At 41.3% G+C, this 16,051-nt stretch overlaps 1 protein-coding gene across 7 annotated transcripts in view; it reads right to left on the bottom strand.

Moving 5' to 3' along the window:
• Window positions 1-439: 439 nt before the first annotated feature.
• The window catches only part of SPATS2L (spermatogenesis associated serine rich 2 like), a 183,796-nt gene continuing 168,184 nt past the window's right edge, over window positions 440-16,051 (bottom strand). For all 7 annotated transcript variants that reach the window (XM_063093192.1, XM_063093176.1, XM_063093167.1 and 4 more), the window contains 4 exons: window positions 10,490-10,599; window positions 7,884-7,986; window positions 5,131-5,351; window positions 440-1,345 (listed from right to left, as the gene is read on the bottom strand). In XM_063093192.1, coding sequence (XP_062949262.1) covers window positions 950-1,345; window positions 5,131-5,351; window positions 7,884-7,986; window positions 10,490-10,599 — 830 coding nt within the window. In that variant the 3' untranslated portion in view covers window positions 440-949. The remainder of the gene's footprint in view (window positions 1,346-5,130; window positions 5,352-7,883; window positions 7,987-10,489; window positions 10,600-16,051) is intronic.

Here is a 16,051-nt window from a genome sequence, read left to right as displayed (position 1 = left end):
ACAGTGTGGGTGATGGACTTGAGTCCTGGGAGCAAGGCGGCCATTTGCCACCATTCTGAATACAATGTCAGCCTAAGCAGGAAGGAAGAGCTGAGATAATCAAGAGAAAGGTGCTGGAGTCCTAGAGCCAACTGTACTTTTCAGTCACTGAAACAACAAATTCTTTTTATTGTTTAAGCTAGGCGGAGCTGTGGTTTATGGTACTTGCAACCAAGGTTTCCCACTGCCACATGGTGTGTAAGATGATTGGGGTGTGTATCCACCTATCTGTGTGTCACGTAACTGAAGGGGCATTATTTTTTCTGAAAGGGTGCTTATCCCAAGAGAAACAGTATTGTACAGAGCTTTACACAATCTCTAGTCTCTACAGTTTTCTTGAAAGTACTACATAGTACATTCAATAACGAGGTGGACATAAATAAAAGAAACAAACCAGGTGTCAAATGCAGCATATTTTAATTTGTTTCAAATAAAGCAATATATGTATATATATATATATATATATTTCAGAAAAACACCAGATGTTAAATTCTACAAAAGCGCATGTGTCTTCAGCAGATCATGTTTGTCTGATCATTAAGAATTTATTTTTTCAACATTAACTCTCTAAAGACAATCAATGGACTGACATCACTGCTACAACAAAAGTTGCTAACTGAGCCTCTGATCTTCAGCCACATCTTGATTTTCCTAACAAATGAGTAAATACTGCTTGGCTAAAATGCTGCAAAGTCTTGATGAAAAGAAAGCATCAACAGATCAAGCAAAGCCATGAAAGTTATGAAGCAAGCTAGAGCTGATTATTTGAATTAGTAAAAATGATTAAGAGAGGATGACACAACCATACAGGGTTTGTATATTCTGATTGACTCTCTTTTGGCAGCGAATTGGGTCAGCACCTCAGGCAGGGAACCAAAACTGAGTGAAAACTGCTCTTTTCTCTCCTAGCTCAAGCCACCAATGTCACAGCTGGTACCGAGAGAACCGTGGCATCTGTCGAAACTTCTATTCTTGTGGGGCAGAGATTGCACTGTGACACCCTGCCAACATTCCCCCGGAAAGGCCTGGCCTCCGGGGTGTCTGCAATGTGCTGCCTTCGCCGGGACTTCTCCGAATGGGCCGGGGCCTCAGGGGTCTTTGTCCCCGAGGGGGCCTCTTGATTTTTGGCGCTGCCTTTGTTTTTAGGACGGAAGCCATTGTGTGGCTGTCTTCTGTGTTCATGCCGGTTGCTGCCCTTCACCATGGGCTCAGCTTCGTGACCACTGCCCTGTGGCTTGGCAGGCCCATTTAGCCTGTTGTTATGGTACTGTGGATTAAATCTTCGTCTTTGGCTAGAAGACCCATTCTACCAAAAAAAGAAAAGAGAGAAGTATGAGGTGCCAGCAAACTACAGATGATATCAGTAGACATTAGGGAAACCAAATCTCTGAGCCACAGGTAAGGTTTTTTAGACCCAAGAAGAATATGACATGCAAAGGAGGTCAAGCTGACAAAATCCTTAATCTTAGAAAAACAGTGGTCTGTCTTGTAAATGGAACTACAAGAAAACTACTGATGTTGAAAGACAGGTTACAGAAGCATAAGACAGATAATTCAAAAACTAGGCCAATGAAACCCATAAAGTCTGCTTATAATATAGCAGAATTAAGTGTAACACTGGGGCAGGGCAATGGTGATTCTCTATCATAGAAAATTCTGGGGTGTGCTGTATAGACTATGCATATGAATTCTAAGTACATGTCTGAAGAAAAAATAAAATACTGCCTATAATTTTCTTCTCTAAAGCAGTTTTTCTGTTTTATTTCAAAACAAATATAATAGTTCAGAAATATTATCTTGGGTAGATACAGGGTTGAGGTGTATCTGGGTAGATCTTGGTGGGATGTGGAGGTAATGTGTATTTTCATAGAGGTAATTACTTCCTGTTCTAAACTTTTTGCAATTTTAAACCAGCATAATTTGAAGCCTTACACTGAAAAATCATTCCCTCAACAAATCAGCAGCCAAGAACATAAATAGATGAGTACTAAGGAAGGAATGGGTTAAGACTGTCTGTCCTTGTACAAGGGAAAGATTTCTGAACTCCTTGAGGATAACAACAGCCACTGTTCACTGAGTGCTTACGGTGTGCCAGGCACAAGCGAGGCACTTCAGCACGTATTCTCTCACTTATAATCACAATCACCCTTAAGATAGCTGCTATTATTTGCTTCATTTTATAGATGAGGACAATGAGTTTCAAGGGACCTGACCAAGGTCTAGAGTTGGAAAATGGTGGAGCCATTCCCAGTTTACATACTGTCTGCTGACAAGATTCCCAAGGAGGTTGTTACATGAACATAGACTTTTTTTGAAAATCAAACCTCTATTATTAAAACATGCAATCTGATGAGTTACAAGTATATAAGGTTCTTAATTTGTGCACTGTGAATGGATGGCATAGGTTTAGGGCAGACCAACCCCAATAATTCAGGGCCTAGGGCAAGAGTACAAATGCAGGCCTACAGACCACATGTCTCAATATTGCCTGTCGCTACCCCTGGCTCCAACCCACATTGTGAGGGGGCTTTGTACACATAGATGTGGACACTCCAGCACCCCCCTGCCCACACAATCACCCTTTGGGTCTCCAAGTGTGCAAACTGGTAGTGTGGTCTGTCCTCAAGGCAACTGCAGTGGATTGAATGCCGCCCCCCCCACAAAGTCATTAAAGCTTAATCCCTATGGTAACTGTTGAGGGTGGGAAATCCTATTATGGCAATTGAATGGTGGGGCCTTCAAGAGGTGATTAGATTCTGAGGACTGTACCTTAATGAATGGATTGGATTAATAATGATGGTCATGGGCATGATTCTGAGGGCTTTAAAAGGAAAGCACACGAGAGTCTCTCTCTCTCTTTGCCATTTTCTGCCATGTGAGACCCCTGCATTGCTGTAAAGCCACCAACAAAGAAGACCCTCACCAGATGTGTTCCCTGGACATTGGACTTCCCACCCTCTGAAAGTGTAAGCAATAAATTTCATTTTCTTACAAATTACCCAGTTCCAGGTATTTTGTTATAAGCAACAGAAACGGACTAATACAGTGATGCATCCAGGGAAGTGATCCAAGCACACCCCGAAGGCAGGCTTTGGGCTACAATTCCAGAATCTGGAGCACTGGGAGCATGTTCCAGAAGGGAGAGTGCAGACTGTGGGTGGGCACCCTTGGCCTCACTACCACTCACTCTGTAGGGAGGGCCATGGCTGGGGGAGAGCCAGGAAGGGTTACTCTAAAGCACAGGCTGAGCCCAAGGGCCCTTCTTGCCTGGGTCTATGGTTTCTGGCTTAGATACATACATAAGTGTATTTCAGCTTAAACAGCCATCACCTACAATATTAAAACAGTGAGCTAAAAAAGTGTCTACACAGATAGCACTTAATCTGGCCTCCTTTGTTTTTAAAGAAATTGTAAAAGGGAAACTCTTAGACTAAATTTTAGTCTTAATTTTAGCATGGCGTTTCATAATGAGCAAAGAACAAAAGCTGTGAAGATGTATTCAGACTATAAGTAAAACAGATTTGATTATGATCTGTAACGTATGAGTATATGAAATGCCCCTTGTCAAAATGCTCTTTTAAAGCTCATGAAAACATTCAGAGCCAGAGAAATGCCTATCAGTGTAGTAATGGAAATTCTGAAAGACCAAGAAAACAAAACACAACAGGGCACTGTGGAGTACACTAACATTTATAAAGCAAATGTATTTCATAGGGACTAGCTTCCAAAACCCTGTAGTTTCAGGTTTAACTTAACTTTTTAAAATTACATATACAAATGTTAACCTTGCAAAAGACATGAAATTTTCCCCAGGCTAAAGTCTCTGTTGTAGATATAGAACTGTAACACAGCAAAATTGCTGGCTCAAAGGACAGGTGCCCTTGGAGCAGGTTAACCTACTGATTGATATGTTAAGTTGCTTTATTGTTGTGTAAACATACTAAGGAAAGTGCTGTAGGGAAAGGAAAAGTTTGCTAAGAACAAGCTTGTTGGTGGATTGACTTAACCTTTTGCAAACTGCTTTATGGAATGTAACTTCGTTATTTCACTGATGTTTCCAGCTTCTATTGTTAAACTATACTTAGCCATAACTCACCTATATTCCTTTTCTGTAACTTTCTGGCCTAGAGAATAAATACTGAGACAGAACCCCAGTCCAGTGGTAATTTCTTGAGGAGGAATGCCTCTCTCTTGAGGGTTCTAGGAAATTAACCCCTTTGGGATGTCTCACTGCTCAGAAAGAAATGGGCTTTGAGTAATCCTTTTTGCATCTCCGTCACCCCGTGTGAGGCAAAGCAACAGGGCACCTGTTAGAAAACCAGCTTTCTGTAATAAAATAAAAAAGCATCTCTTTCTTTAAGCTCTCTTTTTTAGAGATTGTGAAAGGTGTTTTTATAGCATACCCAACTCCTATATCATCAAACCCCATCTCTTGTTCATTCTCTAATGATAAGGGGGAAATCACCTCTCAAAGTAGAGAAGCAGAAGGAAGAAAGGAAGATTGTCCTTTGGAAGCTTATATTTTTAGAGGCCATAGTAAATAAGAATGAATAATGTGATTTTGAAATATAATCTCTTTATTGAAATCCCAAGAGAAGAAGAGAAGTTTGCACTAACTTTGGCCTCTTATTGATAAGCTAAACATTAAGTGGTAATTAAATCATCTTACAAAACAAAAGCCAGCTTTTCTCTCACTAATAGTTTCAGTGGCCAGTTTCAGAATCTTGCCCCTGCATCTGGGTGAGTCCCTTCCACATGTGGGCTGGTGACGGGGACCTGGGGATGGTGGCAGTCAAGGGCATGAGAGGAGCCTTCTCATTTGGGTGGGCTCTGCTCATGCTGTCCAGAGCATATGTGGGCCACTTCCTCCCTGTGGGAAAGTGCCTATGAAGCATGGACTGGAAAGACCGGGGTGGTCCCTGGAGCCTGGCCAGGCAGCCAGGGCCTCCTGAGGCCAGGCAGTGCTGCTGCGAGTGGGGGAGTCTGAAAGTGACCCCAGCCTGAAAACAGCAGTGGCTGTTTTCTTCCCTGGCACCAGTGTCTACAGGACCCCTGTGGGCAGCACCAGGCGGCCTCCGCAGAGATGCTTACCTGCTTGTTGGCCGGCATGGCCTGGTGAGAGGAGTCGGCAGTGCTGGGAAGACTGCTCACCATTTTGGGGTTTCCTCCTTTCCCCTCAGAGGGCTTATTGTGATTGGATGACTTTCGGGGAAAGTTGCCCTGCTTCCCAGAGGCTGCTGTGTGAGCGTTCAACAGAGGCAGCAGGGCGCTGCAGGGAGTTCTTGAGGAGTAGCTGTTCTTTGGATGTGTAACTGCAACAAGAAAGAGCTGGCTGTTACGGGCTGCGCTGTGGACACTCCCGCCTCAGTAACCCATTAGGAAGCGCTAGGAGATGAAGAAATTGATGAGAACACATAAAAACACTAACAAAAGTGTTTTTTTGAAAGTTGTCATTTGAAAGGGCACCTTGGCACTTGAGACCACCACATTTCTCCTGTGGGAATCACTGAACTGTGGTTACAGCGTAATCATCCAAGTTGGGAGACATTTGAAAGAAATAAGACATATCTGAACACCTTCAATATTATTCTTTAGGTCAAGAAGCACCCAGGGAAGAGGGCCAATGAGACTCTGAGGTTCCCTCTCTGATCCTGTCTGCAAATGCCCCCTGCCTCTTAGCATGCCTATTACCAAACCCCTTACCACCCTATTTAGATCCCTAGGCCAGTCAGTATTGCAGACACAGAAAGACTGGAGGCACGTGGACACACTGGCCTGTGTCTGAGAGTGTGGCAATGGGGGGATGCTGGGTGTTAGGAATTTTGTCACTCTGGGTCATGCATATCACCCTCCTCTACCACCACAGGGCCAGGCCTGCAAGCCTCTAATGCATCTTTTATAGTCCATTAGCGCTACATTTTCTGCAGCCCCACTGCAATCTGCACTGCCTCCAATGCTCCAGGCAAGGAAGGCTGATCAGGCAGGCTCACGTCAGGACTCAGGGCTCAGGCAGATCTGTTCAACGTTTATTATTACCATTCCTGCTGGTTTTGTAGGGGGTAGTTTTTTTCTTTTTTTGGTGGTTGGCCGGTGCAGTGATCTGAACCTGTGACCTTGGTGTGTTATTAAGGCTGCACAGTGGTAGTTTCTGATGGGATGATTTCATGTGATTATGCTGAATCAGGCCAGAGGGAATCAATTCAAGGATAAAGCCTTGACTTCCCTTTCACGGTTCTCCAAAATTTGACTGCCAGGCTGCACAGCAAAACTGTTCTTTGAATCTTAAAATTGTCACCAATTTTTTAAAGCAATTTTCTCTGCTCCTTTTGTTGGATCAGACTTAATCCCAGGGTTCTGCTAGAGGATTAGGAGGGACCCGCAGGGATCATGGAACATTAGAAATGGGAAGGACAGAGACATATCTCCAGTCTCTTCATTTTATAGGTGAGTTGTGACAGCAAGTTGGGGACTGTCCAAACATGACCAGGGGATTTCAGTGGCTCTTGTGCTTACCAGACTCAGTGTCATGGGGTCATTATCTCCTACAGCTCAGAGACCACTACTTCTAGCTCAGTACCTGTGGGCTCTCCATGTGCTCTCAACAAAGCCGAGAAGAAAAGGGCCTTTTAAGGATTATTACTGCAGACACGCAAAGCTGTCTTTCAGAGTGGACACTTGTGACACAGAGCCCCTCAGTATTAGTGTCTGGTTCATCATCAGGCTGATGTGGAAACTAGGTGGGCAGTTAAATTTCCGAGGGAAAGAGCAGTTTGCTTTTTCAGAGATGGGCAAAAGCTAGGGATGAAGAATGAATGAAGGATGAAGAAAGGCAAACAGGTAGAGTCTTTCATAAAGAAGTGAGGATAGAGGAAAAGTAGAAAATAATTTAAAAGAAGTACAGTCGGAAAATCAGATAATTGCCAAAGATGTGTGAACAAGGATGCTCACAGCAGTGTTACTTTAACGGTGAAAAACTGGAAGTGACCTAACTGCCACAGAGGACTGGTCACATCAATTATATTTAAATAAATGACTAGTTAAATATACTGACATGGAAGAATGTCTACCATATATTGTGAAGTGATGAAAGGAAACTAGTACTGTATATGTATGCAGTACAGTATAGGTAATTATATTATAATATGAAGTACAGCCAAATCTCTACTTTTCAGCAGACTATGCGGCTGTAGGCTGCCCATGTCCCTCATTAGCCCTTCTTTCCTCCTTGTGGCCGTCCTTCAAGCCACTTCAGTGCTCACTGTCACCTCCCCCGTGAGTGGGCTGGAGGAAGGGAAAAAAGCAGCAGTCAGTTTTGTTGCACATTAGCTGCTCTAATTAAGGCTTAATAGGGAAGAAGACTGAAGCTAATGGCTGGAGTGAAGTCTTTCATTATCTGCAGGCTTCACCCAGCCGGGAGGACGCAGCACTGCTGAGCAGCACACGCGCGACAGCTGGGCCAGCACTGCCAGTGCCGATTGTCCCCAGGCTCATCAGGAAGACTCACTCTCTGTGTAACAGGTTTCTGTAGAACCAGTGCTGTTTGAAATCAGAGACGCAGTTTATCTGGCAGTGTTTAAGAAAAGTTTGCAAAGGTATAAGCTAGTTGACCTGTTCTGTTCTGCTTGATAAATCCTGGGGATTTACTGATGGGCAGTGGCATTTGAAGACTCTAAGTTCAAATCTTGACATTTCTAGTGACTTGTGTCCTGAACTTAGATCATTAAATCTCTTAAGACCTCACTTTAGACCCCCTTGGGAACTGCACACTTGACATTTCCAGTATCAACTCCAAATAGCACCAAGCTTACTCACACAGAATTATTTAGCAAGTATGCAAAACTCACTTTCTCCGCAGAGCATGATTTGGGCCTTCAGCTGTTCGATGTCGCAGGAGAACCGGGCAGCTTTCCCGAGCTCCTCATCGTATTTACGCTCGCTGACAAAGTGCTGGAGGAAAGAGAAGTAAAGCAGGAGCCTGGAAGTTACAGAAACGACCCAGGCAGCTGCAGCTGCATTCACCCTGCTCTCCCATGCCCGTGATGGTGCCGAACTGGTGGCGATCACCCCAGCCCTGTCACTGTGAGGCTCCTTTAAGTCATTCTTGGTTCTGACCTGCCTGGGGCACGATCACCTTCTTGTTCTGGGAATATGAGTATGTGTGGGTCCCATCTTTCACCTGTCTGGGCTTAGACAAACCTGTGACACAAGCAAAGTTTGTATCTGGACTCATCTGTATAACCTTTCAAGCACCCATTGCTAGAGCAATTTTCTGGGTTGCATTTCTGCTAAGGTATTAATTGCCAAAAGGAAACATGCCATCCTTCCTAGACACCTATCTCTATCTTAATAGGGAACCAGGAAGTCCAAAAAACCTTTACTGTCTAGAAAACATTTTCTTGAATGGTGGAATTTCAAGTGCTGTTAAAGGAAGTGGGAAAGAGACTTTTTAAAAAATTCATTTAAAAGTAAGATCTATGTATAGATGACAGAGTGAGAAATACAGAAATAACTATGACTCAGTCCCTCAAGTTTACCAGGAAGTTCACCACATGGCAAAAGAAAACAGATACCATTAAATACAATACAAGGTAAAATGTGGTTGGTGCTTTACGAACATAAAAGAGGAAGGAATTATTTCCTACTGAGAGGAGAGGGGAAAGAGTTATGTAAGAGGGAGCATTTGAGCTGGAACATTAAAAAAAATTATTGAACACTTACCAGAGATTGACCAAATTCTTAACAGATAATGTCATATTTCATCTGATCATAGTATTATGAAGCCAGTACTATGATCATCTCTATTTTATAGATGGGGGAATTGAATTGAGGTTCTAAGAATTTAAGAGATTATGTAATTTATCCAAAGTCACAGAAGTAGAAAATTTTGGAGCTGGACTGTCTCACTCCAAAGCCTATACTACTAACCATTTTATGAGTGGGATTTTGATAGGCAGAAATGAAACTTTGAGGATGAGCTGATTTCAGTCGACCAGGAAGCTGGCAACTTCATATTCCTCACTTGATATTCTGACAAGCTGGGATTTTTGTAAGGGGAGATGGAAGTTGAATGTATAGCAGAGTCCAGTTGTGGATTTTATTCTGAGGGAAGGGATGGATCATACCAGGGGAGACAAATCAGCTTTAGGGGTGTAACTCAGGTCTTACAGTGGAAGACAAAGCTGGAGGGAGAAAGTGGGGACAGAAAGACTAGTTAGGAGGCCATCGCACTTGACCGGGTAGGAGGCAAGGAAGGCCAGAAAAGAGAGAAGGGAGATTTCCATAGCTCTTAGCACCCTCAGGGCAGGTCCTCTTCCCCAGGGGGCTCCCTTTCATGTCTTTCACTTGCCACATTCTTCCAGACTCTACCAGTTTTATGACCTGATGAGCAGACAATCTTACTTCTAAAGCTAGCAGCAACTGTCTTGAAATTACTCATTTCCCATAAGTGGGTAAGAAGCTGGAGTGAATATGTACGTGTGTGTGTGTTTAGTATACTGCGTGAAAAAGAGGAGGATAAGGGGAATTTATAGGTGTTTTTCTTCCTATTTTGTTGTAAATACTTTTCTTGCCTTTCTAGTCACCATGTCTCCTTCTGGCAACTGTACCCCAATCAGTTTGGTAGATCCACAGTCTTGGTGGGTCTATCAATCAAGATATCACACCCTCTCTTGGCCAAATGATGGATGTGACCCAAGTGAAGGCCAATCAGAGTCTTTTAGGGATCTGAATCAAGTGCGTGGCACAAAGGCTGATGCTGTCTGGAGGTCACTCCAATGGCGCCCTAGAAAGAGTGTCCAGTAATCACTGCTTCCTACGTTACCCGAGCCACCCCGGTCTCAGCCTAATCGTGGACCTGAGTCTTCAGCTTGTGCTCTGCTTTGGTGAGCTGGTCACATTCTTTCAAATTCTACTTGTTCTTGAGGTTAGCCGGGGTCAGTTTCTGTTGCTTGCAACTGAAGAAATCTAATACATACTTGTGGGTAGCATTCTTAATGAAAAGGCAACTACGCTGGAAAAGGACATAGGAAAGAAGTCTCCACAGACTGCATGCTTTATAGTCCTCACTGTTACACTAAGTTCACACTTACTGTGTGTTCACCTGGGTGTGTGTGTTTATATACATAGATATAAATTACATAGTATGAAAATAATATCCTTATCCCAGCTATAATTCATGGTTGAGTACACTTTATTTGGGTCAGTCTCTACTGAATAGGAAAATAGCTTGTACCTCTCCTTTCTAATAATATATCCCTCCAAACCATATTATACTTAAATACAGCAATTAGCTGGTTCTTCACCAGTCTGCATTCTCTATATCAATTTTGTGAAAGAGAGATGAGTGTACAATATCAGATTCTCAGAAAGCAGAACTCAGTGGATGCAAAACTAATATAATGGGGATCAGTTCCCTGGCTTGGGGTTCTGGCTGTGACACTGTAGAACTGACCTTAATTTCTGCCCTGAGTTCGGCCAGCTGCATCTCTGCCATTTGACTGGCTAGATCAGTAAGTCTCTTTAGTTCTTCTGCTTTCTTCTGACGAGCAGTCAGGATTTCCACTGCCAAATAAGAAGGAATAATAAGGCCAGAGTTTTAAACATATTAAATGACCTAATTTCTTGGAATGAGTTTTTCCTCCAGACTGATTGCTTTGCTGGACCATGACTATGTTCTCTGAGTTGGCCACAGAGGTGGGTTCACCATTGGTGCTGTTAACAATGACCCATTTCCTTATGTCCTTATTCAGTGATCCCCAAATCAAACATGGTCCTTTCTGATTCACTGGAAACCCACAGTGAATCTTCTTTTTCTCCACTGGCATCTGATCTCACTTACTTAATTCAGACTTTTAAAACTTGTAAGTTACTCAGAACAACTATCTTTGAAAAAAGACACTTATTAAAATCCTAGCTGAACGTTATTACAAAGATAGGAAACCACAAAGCAAAAACCATTTCTTATGTGCTCCACTATTAAATTCTAATAGCATCAGACCTTCTGAGTTTTAACACATACTCATTTAGGGCAACTAGCTGTGGTATTGGAATGTGATATAAAAGTTGTAAAAGTTTTACTTTACTAGCTTTTTGTAAGCTGAAAAATGCCTCTGCTATTGATGCTCAGCAGATATGTTTCCATTTTGTAGAGAGAGAGAAGTTCCAGAGCAGAGTGTCTTATGTCTTTGTTATAAGTGTCCCCAGTGGAAAAATTTCAAGGGTGAGTCAAGCCAGCTTGAACTGGATTTGTGTGCACTCTTCAGCATCTGCCCATGTAGAGAAGACACTGGGGAGTTCCCTGGCTCCACATTTTCATACATCTGTCAGATGAACTAAAGTTTCAAATAGATGGAGTAGCCCACAGGTTAATTTGTGCATGTGCATGTGTGTGTGTGCATGTGTTTCCCAAAAGATTATGGAACTCAGAGCAATGCATGTAAAGACATAGGGTGAGATTTAAACATGAAGTTTGATCTTTCAATAGATCTGTAGCTCTCTAATTTAAGTCATACACGAACTGCTTTCATTTCATTTGGACAAGCATTTTGAGTTACACGAGAAGAGGAGTGCATCTACAATGACATGCATGTCGAACTCACACTCCATTCTTGGTTGAACAAGGATCAACTGCTTTATTAGACCAGATTCACAGAATATATGCAGAACAAAACAATAAGATTTTAAGAGTTCTGAATATATAAAATGTAAAAAAGTTACCTCAAAAACTTGAAAAGAAGTACAGAATTAATCAAGAGTTAAGATTCTCTGTAAACCATAAACCATTCTTCAGACAGACTGAGAGACGTTACCTTTTTATGCTGATGTCAATGTTGAGACATCAACAAAATAATTAATCTACAACTTAGAAAGTCTAATCATCTGCCAAACTAATCATGCTTTCATTATTTACCTGGGGCTCCCCTGTCCCCCACTTACAATACCATGTATCTGGGCAGACTGACTTGTGCCTAATAGTCTTTCAGAATACACAGGAGCTAGTAAAAACCTTGTCCAGGTGATGGGAGTGAAAGGAATTTTCATCTGAACATAGACAATGTATTGCTGAATGGTGTCTCCATTTGCCCAGCTGGACCAGAGGTCACAAAAAGGTAGCCCACTGTCATTTTCAGCCAGAGCTCATATGTTTTGTTTAGTTCACACATTGCTTTTTACATATTAATTGCCCACATTTGAAAATTAGGAGATTCCATTTGAAAGCTAGATTTCTGGAATCACTTAAAATACTGGAATTACTGGCCATAGGTGATCAGCATTCCCAAGTGGCAACAACAGGCTAAAACAAGGAGACATTGCCCTTTTTAGATGGAGCATGGCACCCAGTGTGCCAGTCCCCATCTGCCCTGTTGGTGCATTAATGTTACCTGCCTGGCCCCTGTAAGCATCTTCAGTCACTCATGGGACTATGGTGCAGACTGAACCATGGAGTTCTTTGTGGCTATGGCACCTAGTGCCTGGTACACACAAATGTGCAGTATGCTTGCTGAATGATGGACTAAATGAGTGAATGAATGAATCCATTCATTCATTGAATCCATTACTGAGATAGGGTGACCCCCACTTTCATAACATACGCAATTCGCTTCTGTGAAACTGCTTGCTGTGTGACAAGGTAGACTGATTAAGTTTAAATAGCATTTGAATTGCTTAGAAAATGTTGTTGTTTGAAAATCCCCCTCAGCTCCTCAGCCCCCTTGATAGAAGTTAAAAGCTAAATATTAGCCTGCACTTAGAGAAGTTTGAATTTTGTTTGCTATTCACCACCCAAGCTGCCCCTGAGCGATTAACTGGCTTGTTTCAGCTTCTGTTATCAGCTTGCACTAGGCCTCCCCAAACCCCCTCCTCATGCCAGGAGGATATGTGTGTGACTATATGATAACTATAAGTGTGTGACTATTTGATAATTTTAACTGTGTGATTAATGTAAAAATGTGACTTTTAAAAAACCCTCTAAACTTCAAGTCAGGGCTGCTCTCTTCCAAGACTTTCTTTGAGGGACAGTCACCAGCCAGCCAAGAAAGATTCCTTTTAAATCTCAATTGGGTATTCTGGTTCCTTTTCCATGTGGCGGCCTCACAACATTACTTAAAAAGAGTATGTAAAAGAAGGATGGAAGTTCCTTTTCTACAGGGGCCACTTAAGAATGTCTAGGACCCATGCCTTTGATTGGTTATTTATTTATTTATTATTATTTATTTGCCATTATAATGCAACATATAGGTGAAGTCTGCAGCATGAGAAAATGATTCTTGAGTAGGAGGATGAAACGAGATACTTTTCTCTTGTAAAGTAAGATAAAAAGTAAATTCGGAAGGCCCAGACTTGATATCAGTTAGCAAAGAGGTCAGGAGACCTTGAGTGACTGCACAGTTAAGCAGATCTGACTTAATGGATCATTTGTGGAACTGGTGACAATTAGGGGTCATTGTTCCTTTTGATTAAGTAGAACTTGGGCATTCACACCAAACAAGAGATTTTGCAGAAATAGATATAAATGGGCCCTAAAATAGCAATGCAGGTGCAAAATCACCAATAAATTCTGAGTTTACACTCATGCAAATATGCATGGAAATGAATACTTTGCATCAGCAAGTTTGGGATGTGTTTTACATATAGTCTCATTAACATTTCAAAGCCTTTCATTATGAAAAAAGCCTTGAAACTTGAGATCTAAAGCTAATATTCTTTGGGGGCGAACATTTTAAACTCAAAAACATCGATCACAAAAACAAAACAGATCAGACCTTAAGATTCAATGATCCTGTAGTTTAAAATAGAATAAATATGTTTTAAAAGTACCATCCTTTCAGAAATACGTAGAGGGAGACAATTCCATACAGTTTAGATTTTCACTGCATCCAGGACTTAATTAATATTATTTATGTACTTTTAAAAACAGTAGCTGGTATGCTGAAATCCACTTTCTCAATAGGATTTATAAGTTTTTGGAACACATTGGAAGCTTGCTCATATTACTAGAACCATGGAAAATCTTAAGGCTTCTCAAACAATACTCCTCAGCAGAAGGTTGTACTTAAAATCCTGGGGGTTCAGGAGCCAGAGACGTGGTTAAGCACAAAGATTCTTCGAAATCCTTTTTATTCCTTAAAAATTCTTGTGATTTTTGTATTCAACTTCATAATATATCTGTATTTCTGTTAATACAAAATAGTGTTTTCTTTCATATCTCTAGTAAACACGACACTCCAAGAACATGCCTATCTAGGCCTTCAATTCCCTGGGTACGCAGAAGAAGTTTGAGACCCTAGAACCACACCACGCTTAGTTTCCTCATCCATAAAATGTAATAATTGTACACATCTTATAGGGTTATTGTGGAACTAAGTGGAATAACATATGTGAAGTGTTTAGTATAGTATACTCAAAAATGCTAACTATAAATATTTTAATAAAGTGAGACATATTCATCTAGAATACACTTTCTCTTTTTTGCAATTACATTAGTGTTCACTAATCTTGGATCCCAGTCTATGAACACTGAATTCATTACAACAATCTGTTTAACAGATATTTATGAAGTACCTACAGTCTTCTCAGCATTGTGTTAAGTGCCATGACGAATATAGAAGCTTATGTTATAATTCAGAAAACATGGTTTATACCATGTACAGGAAATGAAAAATGTAAAAAATACTCTTGATATCATACATAAGCAAGTTCAAGATGGTGATTGTAAAGACAGCTCTGTACAGAAAGTCCCTGACTTATGATTTTTCGATTTGGAACTCCATTGTAAGTTGAGGAGCATCTGTACCTAGTGGGGAGAAGTTTGTTGGTTCCTTCCATCTGTGGAGAAGACATATAGCTGACATTGGCATGGCACCTTGGCATGACACCTGACAGATTCACCAAAACACCTCTGAGCTCCATTTTCTTTTTTTCAGGGGAGGGGGTACGGCTGGCCAGTATGGGAATCCGAATCTGTGACCTTGGTGGTATAAGGCTGCGTTCTAACCAACTTAGCTAACTGGTCAGCCTGAGCTTCATTTTCTGACGGGAATATGAGGGGATAGACTAATCTATTTATTAATAAGAGCTTTTCTCTTTTTGCACACATATTGTGTCAGGCCCTGTGGTAAGTGTCTGGCACGTATTTTCTCATTTTACCTCTACAATAAATCTTTTAGATAGATACTATTCTTACTCCCCCTTTTCTGATAAGGAACCTCAGACTTCGAGAAGTTAACAAGATAGTTCAAGGTCACACAGCCAGTAAATGGGTGGAGTTTGGATTTGGACTCATTTCTGTCTGCCTCCAAGTCATACAAATTGGTTTCTCCTAAGGATAGTTCTCAAGCCAGGACCTGCAGCATCAATTACTGAAGTTAGGTGAACCCTGTGGACCAATCTAGCTGTTTCAACTAGCATGAAAGCTGGATGAGCACAGGCTCCACACATTTATCTGTTTGTTGTTTATCCTGGTCTCTAATAGTGCTTAGCACATATGGAAGCACACGGTAAATGTTTACTGATTGAATGAGTTTTAAAAATGAAGGTTGCTCTCCAGAGATGCTCCAAATTCCACAAGCCTTGGCACTTCCACAATACTGTCCAAGGAATGAATGAGTGTATGAAACCTGAAGTCTTCTGCTAACTTCTGAGAAAGTGATGTGCTAGAGACTTTCTATTTTGGTTCTAGAGAACCATTTGTGTCTGTGCTGGCTGTCTGCACTTTTATCATCAGGACATAAAACTAAAATACACTGTATCTAAGAAACAGGAAAAATCCCAAGTCATGTGTATAATCCACTTTTACTGAAGAAATCAACACATTTTATAAGAATAAAATTTCACAATCAAAGAGATTGTGTAACTATGTAAATACTCCACAGCTTCACTCTGGATCACATTAGTTTCATTTAATAAAAGAAGCTATATTTTAAATTCTAAAATGTTTAAAACTATTTAGAAAATTGTGAAACAAAATAATGATAGCTATTTTCCATAAAATGACAATTAAATTAGGGCCAAGGCC

This window comes from Cynocephalus volans, chromosome 1, assembly GCF_027409185.1.
Source record: "Cynocephalus volans isolate mCynVol1 chromosome 1, mCynVol1.pri, whole genome shotgun sequence".
Taxonomy (NCBI): domain Eukaryota; kingdom Metazoa; phylum Chordata; class Mammalia; order Dermoptera; family Cynocephalidae; genus Cynocephalus; species Cynocephalus volans.
The sequence above is the reverse complement of the archived record's forward strand: the minus strand, read 5'-3'. Positions and strand labels throughout refer to the sequence as shown.